Genomic DNA, 19890 nt, shown 5'->3' with positions numbered 1-19890 from the left:
CTGGAGAGAGTTGAAGCAGAAGCAACCCCAGTGAAGGAAAAAGCTGAGAAATCAGAAAAAGACAAGGGGGAAAAATCAGTTGAGCAGAGTTCTGGTGCTACCTCCGGAAAGAAAAAGAAGTTTAGTGGACCCAGCAGGGGTCGAGGTGGCAGATTTGGCAGAGGCAGATTTTCTGGTCAGAGACCCCCTAGGTCTAGTCAGCAGTCAAGCAGGGGTTCACATTCTACCCGCCCCTGTGAGACTTGTGGCAAGATTCATGGGGGGGAATGCTATTGGGCCACTGGAGCCTGTTTTAACTGTGGAGGCAAAGGCCATATGGCTAAAGATTGTACTAGTGCTCCGAGATATGGTCCAGCTCCTACTACTGCCGAGGCATCTATTCAGAGTCCTGCTCCTAGAGGTTCACAGTCTGTTGGCAGAGGAAGAGGCAGAGGTAGAGGCACCGTGCAATCGAGTGGCACAGTTGGTCAGTCTGCACAAGGTAGTGTGTCAGCCAGAGTCTACACGATGAGACAGCGAGAAGAGGCTGAGACTTCTGATGTGGTAGCTGGTACATTCTCTATCTCTGATCAAGAAGTATTTGTATTGTTTGATCCGGGTTCAACCCATTCATATGTTAGTGCTAGCATAGTCAGTTCACTTGCTGTTCCATGTGTGCAAATGGATTTTGAAGTGCTAGTAACTAGTCCGTTAGGACAAGAAGTCCGGGTCAACAGAATTTATAGAGATTGTCCTTTGGTGATCCAAGGACATGTTTTCCTGTCAGACTTGATTGAAATGCCCTTCAGAGAGTATGATATTATCTTGGGCATGGATTGGTTAGCCAGGCATCACGCTATGATTGGTATCGGCGATCAAGATCACTTTTGGTCTCCTTTGTACGGTGATGTGGTAATACACGGGAGAGGCATTTATCGCCATCAAACATCATTTCGGTGCACTAGCCGTAAGAATGATTAGAAAGGGTGTGAAGCATATTTGGCACATGTGATAGACACCCAAGTGCGAGTCCAAAGATCAAGGACATCCCTATCAGATGTGACTTTCCTGATGTATTTCTGATGAACTACCTGGATTACCTCCAGAAAAGAGAAGTTCAATTTGAGATTAATGTTATGCCTGGTGTGGACCCAATCTCCATAACGCCATATAGGATGGCACCTGCAGAATTGAAAGAATTGAAAGTGCAGTTGCAAGAATTGCTTAACAAGGGCTTTATCCGCCCTAGTGTGTCACCTTGGGGAGCGCCAGTGTTGTTTGTAAAGAAGAAAGATGGCACTCTCCGCTTGTGTATTGATTATCGGCAGTTGAATAAGGTGACAATAAAGAATAGATATCCATTACCCCGCATTGATGACTTGTTTGATCAGTTGAGGGGTGCAGCTGTGTTCTCCAAAATTGACCTGAGATCAGGTTATTATCAGCTGAAGGTACAAGAGCAGAGTATTTCTAAAACTGCCTTTAGAACCCGCTATGGCCATTATGAGTTTTTGGTTATGCCATTCGGGTTAACTAATGCTCCAGCTGCTTTTATGGATCTGATGAACACTATCTTCAGACCATACCTCGACCAGTTTGTTGTGGTATTCATTGATGATATATTGGTCTATTCGAGGAATGCAGAAGAGCATGATAGACATCTGCGGATTGTACTGCAGATTTTGAGGGAGAAACAGCTATATGCCAAATTGTCGAAATGTGAATTTTGGCTGAAGGAGATATCTTTCTTGGGGCATGTAGTATCAGAAGAGGGCATCAAGGTAGATCCAAGTAAGATTGAAGCTGTCCAATTGGAGGCCACCTGAAATGTCACGAAATTGTAGTTTCTGGTTTAGCCGATACTACCATAGATTTGTGAAGGGATTCTCCATGTTGGCATCTCCATTGACCAAGCTGCTTAGAAAAGATGTAAAATTTCAGTGGACGGATAAATGCCAGCAGAGTTTTGATGAATTAAAGAGATGTTTGACTGAAGCTCCAGTCCTAACTTTACCCACACCGGGTAAAGAATATACAGTTTACAGCGATGCTTCTCACAACGGGTTAGGTTGTGTGTTGATGCAAGATCGAAATGTCATTGCCTATGCATCACGCCAGCTGAAACCGCATGAGAGGAATTATCCAACACATGATTTGGAGCTTGCAGCCATTGTGTTTGCTCTTAAGATCTGGAGACATTATTTATATGGGGAAAAGTGTTACATCTACACAGATCATAAGAGTTTGAAGTATTTGGGCACCCAAAAAGAGCTGAATTTGAGACAGAGGAGATGGTTAGAGTTGATAAAAGACTACGATTGTCTGATAGACTATCAGCCAGGGAAAGCTAATGTGGTGGCTGACGCCTTAAGTCGTAAGACTATGGCAAATCTACAAGTTACTCCTTTGTCTTTGGTACATGAGTTGAGATCATTACATGCCAGTTTAGAGATTAATGATGATGGGCAAACAGCAATTGCATGGCATGTACAGCCAGTGTTGGTTGATCAGATTAGAATGGCTGCTCATAATGATCGAGTATCGGTGATGGAAGAAGTCAGCAGGCAAGAAACCGTAATTCTCAATCGGAGATGATGGTCTCATTGCTACACCAGGCGTAATGTGTGTTCCTAATGATGTTGATTTGAGGCAGATCATTTTGAAGGAAGCACATGAGTCTCCTTTTGCCATGCACCCTGGTGGAACAAAAATGTATAGAGGGCTAAAGGAGCATTACTAGTGGATGGGTATGAAAAGGGATGTGGCAGAATTTGTATCCAAATGCCTAACTTGTCGCCAAGTAAAGGCGAGCATCAAGTACCATTGGTTGTTACATCCACTACCGATGCAGTGGAAATGGGAGAGAATAACGATGGATTTTGTGATGGGACTTGAGGACACGTAAGAGTCATGATGCGCTTTGGGTCATTGTTGTGATTGACTAAATCTGCCCATTTTCTGCCAGTCCGGATGGATTACAGTTTAGAAAGATTGGCCAAGTTATACATCGATGAGATTGTGAGACTGCATGGAGTGCCAGTATCTATTGTGTCAGACAGAGATCCTAGGTTCACTTCTAGATTCTGGGGTAGTCTTCAGAGAGCCCTAGGAACTAGATTGAACTTTAGTACTGCATTCCACCCACAGACAGATGGCCAGTCTGAGAGGGTAATTCAGATTTTGGAGGACATGCTACGGGCTTGTGTGATTGAGTTTGAGGGTAGTTGGGATACACACTTGCCTTTGATTGAGTTTGCTTACAACAACAGCTACCAATCAAGCATTGGGATGCCTCCATATGAAGCTTTGTATGGCAGGAAATATAGAACCCCGTTGTGTTGGGATGACGTGGGTGAAAGAAAAATGATTGGACCCGAAATTGTTCAACAAACTGAAGAGAAAATCAGGGTGATTCGAGATCGACTTAAGACTGCATCAGACCGTCAGAAGTCCTACATTGATCTGAAGAGAAGGGATATTGAGTATGCAGTGGGTGAGAAAGTTTTCCTCAAAGTTTCTCCTTGGAAGAGAATTATGAGATTCGGCAGAAAGGGGAAACTGAGTCCTCGTTTTATCGGGCCATATGAGGTTCTAGAAAGAGTGGGTCCTTTGGCATATCGGTTGGCACTACCTCCAGAGTTGGAGAAGATACATAATGTCTTCCATGTGTCCATGTTGAGGAGGTACCGATCAGACCCATCTCATGTACTACCAGTAGAAGAAATAGAAGTGAATCCAGACCTCACATATGAAAAAGAACCCATAAAGATTCTGGCTTATGAGGTGAAGCAGCTACGGAATAAGCAGATGTCGTTGGTAAAAGTGCTGTGGAACCATCATTCGGGCCAAGAAGCTACTTGGGAACGAGAGGAGGACATGAGGAGACAACACCCACAGCTGTTCAGAGATTGATACCAGGTAAAAATTTCGAGACGAAATTTATTTAAGGGGGGGAGAATTGTAACACCCCCGTTGTATAGCCTGGTATATTTTACTATTCCGGTGACCGGTGTCTGTCCGGACAATTAATGGGATTAGGGCCACACTTAAGACAATTTGAGAAGCCATAAACACAAATAATTAGTAATGTTTAATTAGTTAACTATAAATAAGAAAAACAGAACATAAGAGGTTAAACGAGCGGAGAGTCACAGCGATGAGTGACCTCCTCGGGAATGACTGCGAAGTCATTCTAAACTCAAATTTCGAACCGTAAAAAGTGACGCTGCGGTCCTTAGGACCCTTATGAACACAGTGGAAAAGAGAAAACCACGAAAAAGAACTGTTAAGCCAGTCAAATAATTAGGTCAGGGAGCCGGAAGAAATATTGGATTATTTGCAAACCGGGATGAACCGCGAGGGCAATTTGGTCAATTGACCACGAGAGTGACTCGACCTAATCACAAATAAAATCGGAGAAAAGAAAATTTCGGAATCGAGAATAAAATTAAAGAACTAATAAAGAAATAAATAGAAAAAAAAAAAGAAAAGGAAAGAGGTTGGAAAAGTCAAAGTTGATGACATCATTAATGATGTCATAAATAAATTTATTAAATATTTATTAAATTTGATATTTATGGTCTTCCATAGCAAAATAAATAAAAGAAACAAAAGAAAAAAAAATTAAATTCATCATCTTCAAAAGGAAAAACGTGACTCACTCTTCCCTCTCACTTATTTCATCTTCCACCATGGAGACAACCAAGCTTTTGAAACCCTAAATTAAACATGCTTTCCCTAAAATTCTCCACATGAATTTCATTATTGCATCTTGAAGAGTATAGAAGAAGCATAAGAAAGCAAGAAGAAGAAGGAAGAAGAAGAACAAAAAGTGAAGATTTAAGGTTCACCTAAGGTTAGTATGCTAAACTCTTCATTTATCCATTCAAATGCACATGTGATGGTTGAAAGTGAGCTTAGAACTTGATTTAAATGAAACAAATATGGGGGAAGAATTAAACTGAAATTTTGGGCAGCTTGAGAGGAATATGATTTGCATGGATATGATACATTTGAATGAGTTTAGAAACCTTTCTTGGTTGAATGATTAGTATTAAAACCATTAAGTGTGATTAATTGCAACAAAGTAGTGAAATTGATGAGTTAGGGTTTTAAATGCTAGGGTTGTGAACCAAATTTTGGGAAAAATGCATAAATGGCATGTTGGACTTATTGTGAAGTGAAATAATGGTCAATTATGACCAAATAAGTTGTGTGGGAATTGTTGGAATAAAAATCAAATTCGTAGGTCAATGCAGCATGACCAAACCCACTTTGAAGGACCAAAACTCAAATTTTACAAGTCCAATTGATATGCCACCAATTGGAGATGAAAATAGACATAAAAGAGCACAATTTTCATTAAGGAACCATGGCCAAAAACTGACCAAAACTTGGTGAAACAATTGACCAAAGTGGATTGATTGCAGGCTGCCATCACTAAATCGACCAAATGAACAGTAACTGTTCATTTGGTCATAACTCGAGCTAGGTAGGTCAAATTGACCTGAAATTTTACCAGCAATTAGATATGATATAGACCTAAAACTTTCATGAGGAACACCAACCCAAATTAGGCCATTAACCCTTTCAAAATCATTGAGCAAAATTAAATTACTGTACTGAGATTCTGCAGAATTTTCATTGAGCAGCAATGTTTGGATGGCTATAACTCTCTCTAGAAAACTCGGATTTAGGCGATTCTTGAACCGATGGAAACCTAAGACATAGTACAAATTTCATATGAAGAAAGTGAGACCAGATTATGAACTTAACTTGGTCAAATTATTAACCAAAGTTGGACCAAAAATCTGCCAAAGACTAAAATCTCGGTATGAACAAAGACATGTGAACAGTAAACTTATTTTGGCCATAACTTGAGCTACAAAACTCCGATTGGGGTGATCCAAAAATGAGAATACACTTAAGACAATAAGGAACATTTTCTATGAAGGAAGTTTTGTCAAATTCCAACAGTAGATCGACCAATGGAACAGTACAACTTCGGAGAACCAAAACCGAAAATTGGCAATTTTGCCAAAATAACCTAAGCTTTAAACAAATGACCAAAACCAACAAGTTTGGTGACCAAAATGTGGTATGTGGGTGAAGTTGGAGTTCCCATACCCATTAATCCTTAGAAAGTCAATAATTTGACTTGAATAGTGCAGTGAATAGTAACCCGAAACACAAAATTTCGAGAACGTCGAATTTAACACGTTAGAGCTAGGTAAATGTGAAGTTAAGTTTATTTTGGATTTATTTTAAGTTTTAGTACTGAAACATTGGAAAATTTCGTGTTTCAGTGGAAAGAATACCGACAGAACCGAAGAGTCGAGTCAAGGCCAACAAAGCGACTGTTTGAGGTTTGTGCACAACATATACTTTTATAATCATCTTTTGCATAATGTTTTGAATAATGTGAAATATTGGATTATAGCATTTTTATGATGTTTGATTTAAATTGTGAAAGTTATTGTGTATATTTGAAATGACAATGTTTAGCAAATTGTTAAGATAAGTTTTGAAACCACAGTGTCATGACCATATATTTGAACACCTCACTAGCACGACTAGTGGGGGTAATTAGTTTCGAATTTTGATTCCTTCTCTGGAGAAGTGTTGAGGTGTGCCAGTAGAAGAGGATGTGAATGGATATCCATATATTTGAGCTAGCTAGCCTTGTGATATGATTTCTCTTTAGCCTCTGGCTATTGAGATTCATGTGATTTCTCTTTAGCCTCTGGCTATTGAGATTCTATTTGTTTGGAATGGCGTGATCTAACTGTGGGTTTTATGAAATATGTTTTGATACTTTGAAATGAACTTGGTTTACATGTAAAATCTTACAATGCATGATTGTATTAAATTTTCATGTTTAGCCAAATTTTTGAATGAATGTGCTTTAAGTTTTGCATAAAGATTATTTTAGTATATTGTGCACCATCGAGTCCTAGTACTCGTGATAGCTTTATTCATGCAGATCTGAAACTAGAGGAGCAGCAGATCGAGTCTTTGAGGTGTGAGAAGCTACCAGCCTAAAGTTTTCGGGTATAATTTATATCCTAACTGTAAATACTTCTTTTGATGTATATATTGCACATAAATGTATGGACATGTAAAAATGGGTCTTGAGCAGCTTGTACACAAATTTGTATGAAGTTTGTAATAAAGTTTAGTTTGTGTTTCTTTTGATATAAATTTGTAAGGTTGTGTACAAATTGTTTTGTTTTTAATGAAATATGAATGATATTGATTGACAGTATTTTGAGAATTATTGAACTTGTGAATCTTGAGAAATTGATTGAGTTTGATTGTGAAACTGAAGTAGTGGTTGAGAAAAACTTTTAGAAGTGCTTTTTACAGGTATTCGAAGAACGGTTTTCTCAAAATACAGAGGAAACTCTGTCAAAATTTTTATAAAATTTGCGGAAAACTAAAATGGCCAAAAATATTAATTAGTTTCAATTTCAACTAAATGTTTTAAACACTTATTAGAAATGCTCACCACTTATCAAAAATAGGAAAATTGTTTTAAAATCCCTTGTAGGGTACTTAATGAGTTATCAGTAGGTGAAGTGCGGTAGTTCATTAGGTATTCTACGGGATCATGTGATGCCTTACAGAGGGGTAAGGTGTGACACACAGACTTGACAGCAGTCACTGTGATAGCTGGGCGGAGAAAGAAGGCTGTCCCGGCTCACCTGACAATTTTATTACAATCATTTAATAAATTTGACTCAGTACAAATAAAGAAAAAGACCAAAGACGTCCTAAGTCGCACCGAAAATCCAGTAGAGTCTCCCTTATACCTAGGACCTACCCAACCTGCAAATGGGTTTAAAACACAATTCTATATCCACCAACCATACACTCACAATGCAATCATATCACACAACCCCTCCTGGGCCCATCCAAATAGTCATCAATCACTATATGTAAAATTACAGTTTAGTCCTTATAATTGACCCTTTTTGCAAAAATTACCCAAATAAACTCTAAAAATTCTAAAACTTTGCCCCGCGGTTCTTAGCAATATTATTAGGCTATTGCAAAAAGAATCATAATTTTCTGAGCTACCACGAATATTTTTATGGATTTTAATCCCATTTAAGCACAAAAAAATTACGAAAAAGTAAGGTTCAGGTTTACCTATGCTGATTCCGATCTCGGGAATGCGCTCAGGGCGTTTCACAATGGTGGGGTAGCCAAAATCCCGATCCAATTCCAAGACTTTTTTGGTAGCCGGTCTGTCTGGTCGGAAATTCACAGACCCGGACAACTGTCAAATTTTTGCGAATTGAAGGTACCTACATGAAGCCCACAACACGGGGGTTAGTATAAAATTTTTACGAAATTTTATAAGCTCATTTAATGCTTGGAAAAACACTACAAAGTTTCGTGAGACCCACCAAAAAATGGTGTCGAAAAATTTTGAAATTTATATTGTCGCGAAGCTCTCTACGAGTGGAGTGCTCTGGTACTCTCGGTTTTCTCGTGGGTTTCACGGTTTGCGAGAAATCTAGCCCAAAAGTCAAAATGGGCTAAAACTTCCCGGATAAAAATTGGACAAACCGCTCAATGGATTTTAGTGTTCTTGGTGTCTATGGAAAGCTCTCGAGGTGTAGATGTTGTTTGACACAAGACCTGGCCCAATCGGTGGCTGGATCAGCTGAATTTCGATCGAGAAGTCGAAACGGCGCGCGAGTGTCAGGTGGTATTCGCACGCATTTTTCGACCGCCTGGAGTGTCGGCCGACCATGGGGAGGTGGTGGGGTGGCCTGGGGGTGAGGGAGGAGAGAAAATGGGAAGGAAAGGAGGGGAGGTCGGGCGCGCGAGGGAGAAGAAGGAAGAAAAGGACCGGTTCGATTCGATTCGGCCGGTTCGATTCAGGATACAAAATTTTGAATTTTTTACTCTACCTTGGGATCGAAAACGAGGCCCAAAAATTCTGAAAAAATTCTAGAAAACTCAAAAAAATTCGTAGACTCCAAATATATTTTTAGTTTTGCCACGTGGTTTTTAAATTAATTTTTAAAAATCATCAAAGTTTTATATTTTCGAAAAATCAAATCCTATTTCTAAAATCTGAAAAAATTTCAAATAATTTCCTAAAATTTAAATAAAATAAAAATATTAATATTGCTCACAAAATAATACATTTAAAATTTTGGGATATTACACTAATGGCCAACCATATGACAATAGATCAACTTGCTAAAGTTTTTTTTTTTCTTTAAGAGAATTAGTAATTGTTTGTTTATTTATATAATATAAATAGGTTATTAGGTTTATATATAGTGATAGTGTCATAATGTAGGTGTATCAACATGGACCTACGCTGTCCATAACCATAACCATCCACACACACACACACACATTCATAGATGGGAAAACCATTTATAGTTGATGCTTTTTTTATAAGGAAGAAAGCTAAAACATCAAATTCTCTTGAGCAATCAGATCTTTGTCATTTGACTTTTGATAATCATCCTTCTAAATCTCAAAGAATTAAAATCAAAGAAGGTTTTGATATTAATTCATTAGAGCATGATCCGAGCTTACAATAACAGATATGGGAGTATCCCATTGAGATGCATGATGAAATTCAAATATTGTTTAATAAAAATGTAATTTATAAATTTCTCTTAATTATAATAATTATAGGAATACCTAAATTTTGTGGGTGCACCCCCCCCCCCTCCCCCGGTTGATTTAATCCTGCACCCGCCTCTGTATACATATATATCTATATGATTCCTTATTAATATGATTTTATAGTGGATTTTGTGAAACAAACATGGATCTTAGGATATATTACATAATTGTGGGTTAGAACCCATTTTATTTTTTTTTCCTTTATTGGTATCAAAGGTTTATAGTTTGTTTTTTAGTCTATAATCAACTTTTCACATGTTTAAAGTGTTACAATTGATTTATAATGAACTTTAAATTTTTCATGTGCAATTTCTAGATTTTTATACAAGTTCATGGACATTACTTTGGGCATGCATATCTTCCTATGTGTTTGGTATCTGTGCATCCAAGGTTTTGAAAAAAATACTTTGAATATAGTTTAAGAACCCTAATTTCGTATGTAGAAGAGGACCGTTCTGTCATTTCCCAGACACAGTATTATTGTGTGTGTCCCAAATCACCATGTTTTCGTTCTTAGACATTCAAAAGAACTCTTGAAACATAATGCCCATATAGTAAAACCCCATTTTGAAGAAACAACGATGACTATTTGACGTAGGCAAGGCAATGTGTGGCCACCATGCGCCTGCATTCGGCAAGTGGTCTAAGGCACTAGTCACCTACTTTTGTTTCTGGCTTGGATCCTAACGTGCAACTAGGCCTTATGGCCTAGCCCATGGAAAGCAGGCCTAGCGCACTATAATAAAATTGTCATTTAGCTATAGAATTTAGCTAGCGAAATTAAATCCATAGCTAAAATGACACTTTAGCTTTTAGCTAGGAAATTTCTATTTTATAGCTATTTTTTTTATTGAAAAATTAGCTACATATTAGATAGGAATTATCTATGAAAATTCCCTAGTTAAAATTTAGCTAGGAAAGGTCCCTAGCTAAATCCATAGCTAAATATTTTGGCGGGAATGAAAATTCACACCAAATTTTTTTTGCATGAATTTTTTAGATTAATCCTAGCTAATTCGTAGCAAATTTATAGCTAGGGAATACAATAAAATAAAATTATAATAATTATGGATATATTAGAAATTGGAGAGTGAATTTATAAAAATTTTGGAAGAAAGTTTAATGGAAAATTAAGAATAAATCTTGAAGGAATTAAATTAAATAAATTATTTGTGGAGAAAATAATTTATATGAGAATGAGGTTTTAAAGGAAATGAGTTTATTTTTGAGTCAAATACTCTATTGGTGCACACATATTATGTGAGATATGTTGGTGTAGAAATTAGAATTTTATAAATTTATTAAACTATTTATGAGAATTATATGTAATAAAAAAAAAAAAAAAGAAAGGTGAGATATTCTATTGAATTTTAGTAAATGAATATAAAAAAAAATTGATATGAAAAGTTATAGATATTTTGGGATATTAATATATATATATATATATATATATATATATATATATATATATATATATATATATATATATACAGTGTCGGATCTAATCGTCATCTATTTCCAGCGATGAGCCCAGTTGAATTCCCTAATTCAAACTGAGTCAAGATTAGGGATGTAACGTTTTAGATCTCCTTCGAAGGTAATAGTAAAGGTATAATCACTGCACTTCCTCTTGAAATCGATGCATTGCTATATTGTTGTGATTACTTTTGAATGAGTTGGGATCTGATATGTTCTTTAGCAGTTGAAATTTTTTGGATGCGATGAATTTTCATTTGGCTGCAATTTGGCTGCACTTTAATTTCAATTCTAATTAAATTTTACGAAAAATGGAAGATGTGACTTCAATTTGCCTAATTCAGTTACAGAGATAACCAGTGTGTAAGTGGATCTTGGATGGTTTTTGTCTGTTACTATTGATTTTATCTATGATTGTTAATAATAGTTTTTTGTTGCTTTGATTTTTGTTACTGGGGTCCGAAGAGACATCTAAAGGAGTGGTTAGTACTTTGCAAAGTTGGGGGTTTGGTGTATATTGGGTTTCAGATACTGAGGACTGAATATTAACCTTTTTGTATGCTTAAATTGAATCAAATTGATGGGGTCATAGATTATCATACTTTTTTGTTTTTAATTGGTTGACATCATTACTTCTTTGTCATATGCTGTTCCTAAATTCTTCATTCTCATTCCCTTTGCCTCTTGATTTTGTTGTTTATTAGATTGTTGTAATTTGTTTAGATTATAGGGAAGAATTTGGATGACAAGAGCATCAAGGATTCAGTCTTCAATTTGGAAAGTTAGCGATAAGCATCCAGGTTTACCTTTGTCTATATAATAATTATTGTCGGTTGCTACCATTAACATAATAGTGATTGGCTTTGCTTTGCATTTCTTGGTCGGTGTTTTTTTTATCAGGTTATAAAGCAAGTGATTCAGACTCAGATGAATCGAAGGATGATTCTTGATAATACGAAATTGGTTTCATGACCAAAACAATTACAATGTGAGATGGCTTCCATCTTTTCTCTGTTTCCTTGTACTTATTTTGCTTCTTTTTTATTATTAATAATTACCATGTTGTTGGTTAACTATATAATGTAGCAACATATTTCTAAGCTAATGATATGAAAGATCTTTGGTGTGATCCATGCAATTAATTATTTTACTTATATGATTACTAGAGCATGGTGAAATATGTATATGTGTGTGTGTGTGTGTGTGTGTCTGAAAATTTTTGACTAAGTATACACATTGTAAGATAGTCTTACCTACTAGATGGAGCTAAAAATTAATAAAAGTAAAAAATTTCCAAAGGACCACATGGATACTATAATGAACTAAGTATTGAACAAATTGGCTGTTTTCAGATTACAAAATCTACAACAATCTGTAGTTTGCTGCATATTCTACAATCTGCATATGCAGATTCTGCAATTTGCATCTGCATATTCTGCAGATTCTACAATATGCATCTATAGACAGATTCTGTAATATGCAATCTGCATATGTAGATTCTACAATCTGCATCGCACTACCACATAACTATATTACATGACCTGATTAATAAATCAGTGCATTTAAAACAACATAAATGTGCATAGGCATTTTGGAACTGATATAAGTTATACACTAAAATAAGTTTACAACTTCAAGAATTACTTAAGAAATCATATTTGCCCATCAAGAAAAGATCTAGATCCTTTGTTCCTTTTTTTTTTTAATAGAAGATCTTCAATTCAACTAGGACTATCTAGCATAACTAAATAGTGAATTGCTTGTTTAGTAGCAAATATGTACATACATTGCATGTGAACTTATTTTCTCTGAACAAAATTAATGGCATTATTAAGCTATACTCTCTTCCTTTAAACTTGTTTAATATTCATGGAAACTATTAATACAATAAAAATATTGTATATTTGCTGGTTTGATATGCAGAAATCATGAGTTCCTTTCGGGCTGATCGTATGTGGATGTATAATAGATTTGTGCCAAGTTGTAAAGAGGTCACTACTGAGTTCATTTATGGTGTGTGTGGATTTATAGAGTTTGCACTAATGCAACACAACTTTGTTTCCAATGGGAGTATATGGTGCCTATGTCCAAGATGTGAAAATAGAGGGTTTCTCATGACAGATATTGTTACTGCGCATTTATACAAGTTTGGGTTCATGCTTAATTATTATTATTGGGTTTCACATGGGGAGCCTTTTATACCAATTTTGAGGCTAGAATATGGTGTGCATGCAGGCATTGAACCAGCAGTTGATAGTACACCAGTAAATTCATACCACACTATGGTATTTGAAGCTGCTGGTCCTTGTTTCAACTTTGATTGTGATGGATTTGATATGGATGATAAATAAGAACCTCCAAATCAAAATGGTCAAGACTTTTTTGACATGTTAAGAGCTACAGAAGAGCCATTATTCTCTAGATGTATGACTCATACTCCACTGTCAATGATGTGCAAGCTACTAAACATTAAGTCTAAGTTTAAGGTGAGCGAGAACTGCTATAACTGAATTTGGCTTCTTCTAAAAGAGCTCTTACCTGAAGATAATAAGTTACCCAATAATTATTATAAGACCAAGTGGATGGTTGCAAAGCTTTGGTTAGGATATGAAAAGATAAACGTGTGCAATAAAGGTTGTATCCTATATTACAAGGATAACAAAGATAGAAGGGATTGTCCAAAATGTGGTCACCCACATTACAAGCCTAGTAGAATTGGTGATGGAAAGCAAAAGGACATTCCATATAAAGTACTACATTACTTTCCTCTAACACCAAGACTACAAAGGTTATATATGTCAACAAAGATAGTTGTACATATGACATGGTATTGGAAAACTCATCAAGAACCTACGGTGATGAGTCATTCAAGTGATGGAGCTGCATGGAAAAAGTTTGACCAATGCAATCCTAGCTTTGTATCCGAGCCTCAAAATGTTATGTTTGGTCTTTCAGTTGATGGGTTCTCTCCTTATGGGCAAATGGCCCATCTTTATTCATGTTGACTAGTAATTATCACGCCATACAATCTTCCACCTGGAATGTGCATGAGCAGCCCTTACTTGTTCTTAAGTCTTATCATTCCTGGTCTAAAAAGCCCTGGGAAGAGCATAGACTTCTACTTGCAACCTTTCATTGATGAGTTGAAACAATCATGGGATGTTGGTGTGGAGACTTATGACTGTCATAGTAAATAGAATTTCCAAATGTGAGCAGCACTTATTTGAACTATTAATGACTACCTAGCTTAAGGAATGTTGTCTGGATGGAGCACGCCCGGTGTACTATCATGCCCTTGCTGCATGGGAAAAAGCAAGGCATTTTCCTTGAAAGATGGTAAAAAGACTTCATTCTTTGATTGTTATCATTAATTTTTGCCTATAGATCATTCATTTCGAAGGGATAGAAAATCATTTTTCAAAGGAAGGGTTGAGCGCTCTATTCCTCCTCCTAGGCTGTCTAGTGAAAAGGTTTGGAGGGAGGTATGTGACCTACAAAAAGTTTTTGATGATCTTGCATTGGATAAGTTATCGGGATTTGGTGTTCTACATAATTGGACAAAACAAAGCATCTTTTGGGAATTGCCATATTGGTGCAAAAATCTTATTCAGCATAATCTTGATGTGATGCATATTGAGAAAAATGCCTTTGATAATATATTCAACACAGTAATGGATATCAAGGTTAAAATAAATGACAATTTAAAACCTTGAAGGGATATGCAGACTTATTGCAATCGTCCAAATATTGAATTGAAGGAGCACCATGGGAAAATTATAAAGCCTGAAGTAGCCTACACATTATTAAAGGAACAAAAAAAATTGATATGTGAATGGGTAAAAAAATTAAGGCTTCCAAATAGTTATGCCTCCAATTTGTCTAAATCTGTTGACATAGGAGATTGCAAATTGTCAGGGATGAAGAGCCATGATTGTCATGTGTTTTTGGAAAGGCTGCTACCAACTGCATTTTGGGATTTGTTACCTAAGCCAATTTGGAATGCCTTAACTAAGATTAGTTTATTTTTTAAGAGTTTATGCTTAATAGTGTTACAAGGAAAAGACATACAAAAGCTTGAACAAAGCATTGTGTTGACAATATGCAAGTTGGAGAAAATATTTCCTCCTGCTTTCTTTGATTCCATGGAACATTTGCCGATACATTTAAGCAAAAGCTGGTGGTCCAATTCAGTTTCTGTGGATGTATACTTTTGAGCAGTTAGTTGCTAAAATATCCTATTTGACAAAATAATTAATTTACTTGTATAAGATTTTAACTAAAACTATCTTAATATAGGATGCTACATGATCTCAAGAAGAAGGTGAAAAATAAAGCCCATGTGGAGGGATCAATATGTGAAGCTTATCTCATTCAAGAAACATCAACATTCACTTCCTATTATTTTCAACCTCATGTTCAAACTAGGCTGAATAAAGTTAGACAAAATGATGATGGAGATGAAGTTGATGCACCTGATGGTTGCCTCTCCATGTTTGTGCACCCAGGATGTCTGGCTAGGAAGATGACAGAAAGATATTTGTCTGATGATGAGTGGGATGCAGCACGCTTGTATGTGTTGTTAAATTGTGAAGAGGTTCAACCATTTGCATAGTAAGTTATTAATTTTGGCAAATTTATCGAGATATATAGTATGAGTGGCTAAAATTTGATTATAATTTATATTGCTTTGTAGTATCTTTGAAGATGAGTTGAGAAGAAATTCACAAGACATTAGCCTTGAACAAATTGATAAAGAGACAAATAGTAGATTTGCCAAGTGGTTCAAAGCTTATGTAAGTATCTTATAACTCTATTAAAAAAAAAGGAGAAAAAAAATTTCAATTTTACTAAGCATATGTTTGGTTGATTTGGTGTATTGATAGGTTTTTCATCTAGTAAACACCATAGTTGATAAGCAGTAAAAAAATTTAGCTTGTGCTCCATATAAATGGGTGCAAACATGGTCTCAGTGTTTTACTAATGGCTACAAGTTCCACACGCTCACTCATGGCTCAAATAAATCAACTATAAATAGTGGTGTGTGCATCAAAGGAAAAAGTTGGAGTGAATATGAAAGTGACTAATATGGAATGCTAGTTAATATTATACAACTAGAGTATCCTAATCCAACAAACAAAAGAATTGGGGTTGTTCAAGTGTGATTGATTCGATCCAACTTTGGTTCGAGGGTGGAAGGTTCATAATCGATATGGTTTAATTGATATCAATCAAAAGAAATGGTTTTTGAGCTATGCCTATGAACCTTTTATTTGGCCTATGCAATCACAAAAAGTGTACTTTTTAGAATATCCTAGTAAAAAGAAAAAAAGGGTTGATTGGTGGGTTGTGTGTAAGGTCAAAGCTAGAAGTAGAATTGATTCTCTAAATGTGCGTTACCAAAAAGATGATTGTTATATTGCATCAGTCCCAATTATCACTGATGATCTTGAGTCTCTACGCCATGAAAATGGTGAAGTTGAAGAACATGAGATTGAGGAAGAAATTCCTGAAAATGAAGGAGCAGATGAAATTGATAGACATAAAAATGAAGAAGAATTAGATGAATCTGACTTTGATTCTTCTGGAGATGAAGAAGATGAACAAAGTGATGTTAATATTGAGTACAATGATAGTGAAGACAATGAAGGTGAAGAACAATAAGATATTTTATAATATATCTTTGTGCTTGTCACTATGTAGCTGCCTTTACAATTTACATTGAGAATATGAAATCTATCTTATTTCAACTTTAATTCTATTTAATCTAACTTATGATTTTATGTGGTTTTTTTCTTTTTTTTTTTTTTTTTACTTCTATGTTCAGTAAACATGTGTATTGCTAAAAATTAATAATAAAAATGAATTTGGAATCCTTATATGTTAATTGCTAAAATTATAAATGAAACAATGTCATTTAAAATGAAAATCAGCATAAATGGTTACTATAATTCATGTTTATCTAAGTTTTTTGTGATTACAATTCTTAACCGATTTTTAGATTAACTAATTATGCCAAGATGTAAAGGTCATAAATGTTTTGCCACTAATCAAGGAAGCATAGATGTAACATGCAGAAGAGGCTCCCCACAACCACAATCCACTTCTCAGGCGGTTGTTCCTCAACCATTAGCCCCTTGACCTCAAGATGGTAGTTCTAATTAACCATTAGCCTCTTCACCTCAAGATGGTAGTTCTAATCAACCATTAGCACATTCATCTCAAAATGGTAGTTCTAATAAACCATTAGCCCCTTCATCTCATGAGAGTGGAGCTGAATAGCCTGCACTGACTTCTCAAGATGTTGGTACTCAACAACAAACACCTATATCTCATGAGATTATTCAGTCACAGCCAAGACGACGCATTGTTCGTGGCATAACACCATTGACTGTAAATAGTGATACATAAGTAATACATTCTAGTTGCTTAAAATTAAGTAATGTATACATAAATCATGAGATTATTCAATACATGAAAGTGCTTTTTATTCATTTTGTAGGTTTCACCCACATGATGTTGTTTGGGATGTCACAGAAGCATTTAAAAAGAACTTTCATGGCTCATGGCCTTGTTGGTGCAAGGTTCCAGCTCATATTTGGGACCAATGATTAAATCATTTTTAAGTTTAAATACTTAATTGTAATATATGACTAGCTAGTCTTTTTTACTAGAAGCTTATATTTTAATTTCATACATAAATTAAACTGACATGTTTTTTGTGCTTGTTATAGAGGAATTATTCCATTAAAGATGACCATAAAGATATGATTCGGGATACATTTGAGCGTGTGGGGAGTGGAAGGTTGAGTGACACTTTAGGAAAGGCCAAAAAAGCATTTTCAAAAATGAAGAAAATACCAAAGTGGATTAGTCAAAATCATTAGGATGATTTAATGAAGCATTGGAATACAGACAATTTCAAGAAAATATCATCCATCAACTTAAAGAATAGAAAGTCGAGCAATAATGGAGAAGGTCCATCCTTACATACTGGAGGATCAGTTTCATTTGATGAATATAGAAGAAGATATGTAGGTGTTTATAAGTTTTAAACATACTTGGCATAATTTAGTTTTTCTTAAATTAACATTTATTATTTGTTTCATGATTGTAGAAAGAAACAACTAATCAAGTACTTAGGGAAGATGAATGATACTTGAAGACTCATAGGACAAAAGATGATAAGCAGATTTGTGGGATGTCAGAAATAGTGTGGGTAAGTTTTTATCCCCTTATTTCTTAGTTTTCTCACTCTAGCTTTTGTTCCTTGTCTCAATAGATAGGTTTGTTATTCTTTTACATACCTTTTTACAATTATGTCTTGTTCTTTTTTTTTTTTTTAATCTACTTTGGTAAAACCTTGAACTATTGTGTTTAGTGATTTTCAAGCAATCACCAGCTGAATTTAATAATATACTATTCTGTTTAGCTTCTTTCCACAAGCACTAACATATCCTTTGATATGCTATGATAATTCCTTGTATTTGATATACTGCATATGATCTTTGTTGAATTTTTAAATTTTAGCTATGCATTTTGTGATTTTCTAGTAACTCCTTGCATATGATATGCTGCATCTAATAATTCCTTGCATTTTCAGATAAACAAGACCTATGTATTGGATATTAAGCATTTATATGCTGCATATGATCTTTATTGAACTTTTTAATTTTAATTGGGCAATTTCCATGGAAAAATGCTACCAATATTTCATTAGTTGACTCTTATTGACACATTACACTTAAATCCATTGCTATGTAATTGGAAATACTGAGTTGCACTCAACATTTTCATTAGTTAACTCTTGTGTTATTAATGCAAAATCTCTATCCCTTTGCCCTCATAGAAACATAAATAAGATCTATTGTTGATAAATATTGTGATGTCTGATAATAAATATATTTTTTTCCTTTCAGAATACATTCACAAGAAATATTAATCAGAAGGTAGGTGAGACATCAACTATAAGAAATGAAGATGGTTTTGAAGTACAGGAAAGAGATGTGGGATTAAATAGGGCAACAGAGGAAAATAAGGTACAAGAATGCAATGATGACAACAATATCTTGACTTTGCTACAAAATATTCCAAAGGAGCAAGTGTTGAATACTTGGATTGACACAATTGGTGGAGGAAAGAAAGGAAGAGTGTATGGCCTTAGCTTAAAAACTTCAGTTCTAGGAAAATTAACCCATGTTAGTTCTGTCCACTCTAATGCTCCAACTTCTCCAACTGTCCCTCCCCAACAAGTTATTGAAACACATGATTTTGAGCAAGCAGTTAATCATGTGGTGGATCAACGGGTGGATAATTGGGTAGATTAGCGGATGGAGCTTCTGCAGGCACGTTTTCTTGAGGAAGGAAAAGTAGTAGTCCATGCTGTCATGAGCCACATGTTTGGTCTCTTTCCATAGCCACTAAGAAATGACTCTAGTTCTTGCAAACAACCACCCCCACATATTTAGAGTTTATGCTATGACTTTTGAAGTGTAAAACATGTTTTGGCTCTATGTTATCATTTGCTTTTATCTTCAGAATAAAGTATTACTTTTTGCAATGATTGTGTATGAGTATTTTATTGAGATTTGAATGGTTGATTTTATATATATATATATATATATATATATATATATATATATAGAGAGAGAGAGAGAGAGAGAGAGAGAGAGAGAGAGAGAGAGAGAGAGAGAGTGTATGCTATGGCTTTTGAAGTGTAAAACATGTTTTGGCTCTATGTTATCATTTGCTTTCATCTTTGGAATACAGTATTACTTTTTG

General features: G+C 35.4%; 1 protein-coding gene across 11 annotated transcripts; it reads left to right on the top strand.

The window, feature by feature from the left end:
• Positions 1–11097: 11097 nt before the first annotated feature.
• LOC110667812 (uncharacterized) lies at positions 11098–19669 on the top strand. Of its 11 annotated transcripts, XR_009144165.1 has the most exons (9): positions 11098–11245; positions 11836–11912; positions 12013–12100; positions 15618–15723; positions 15806–15905; positions 17612–17693; positions 17844–18143; positions 18227–18328; positions 19029–19669. XR_009144165.1 is itself a non-coding variant. In XM_058136468.1 (6 exons), the coding sequence occupies exons 4-6, from the start codon at positions 15635–15637 to the stop codon at positions 19434–19436; spliced, it is 597 nt and encodes a 198-aa protein (XP_057992451.1). In that variant the 5' UTR covers positions 11098–11245; positions 11836–11912; positions 12013–12100; positions 15618–15634; the 3' UTR covers positions 19437–19669. The 11 variants fall into 11 exon arrangements, 2 of the variants coding, with proteins under 2 accessions (XP_057992451.1, XP_057992452.1); XR_009144166.1 differs by lacking the exon at positions 17612–17693; XR_002497365.2 differs by lacking the exons at positions 15618–15723; positions 15806–15905.
• The last annotated feature ends 221 nt before the right edge of the window (positions 19670–19890 follow it).

The sequence above is a fragment of the Hevea brasiliensis genome, chromosome 15 (genome assembly GCF_030052815.1).
Source record: "Hevea brasiliensis isolate MT/VB/25A 57/8 chromosome 15, ASM3005281v1, whole genome shotgun sequence".
NCBI classification, from domain to species: domain Eukaryota; kingdom Viridiplantae; phylum Streptophyta; class Magnoliopsida; order Malpighiales; family Euphorbiaceae; genus Hevea; species Hevea brasiliensis.
The sequence above is the reverse complement of the archived record's forward strand: the minus strand, read 5'-3'. Positions and strand labels throughout refer to the sequence as shown.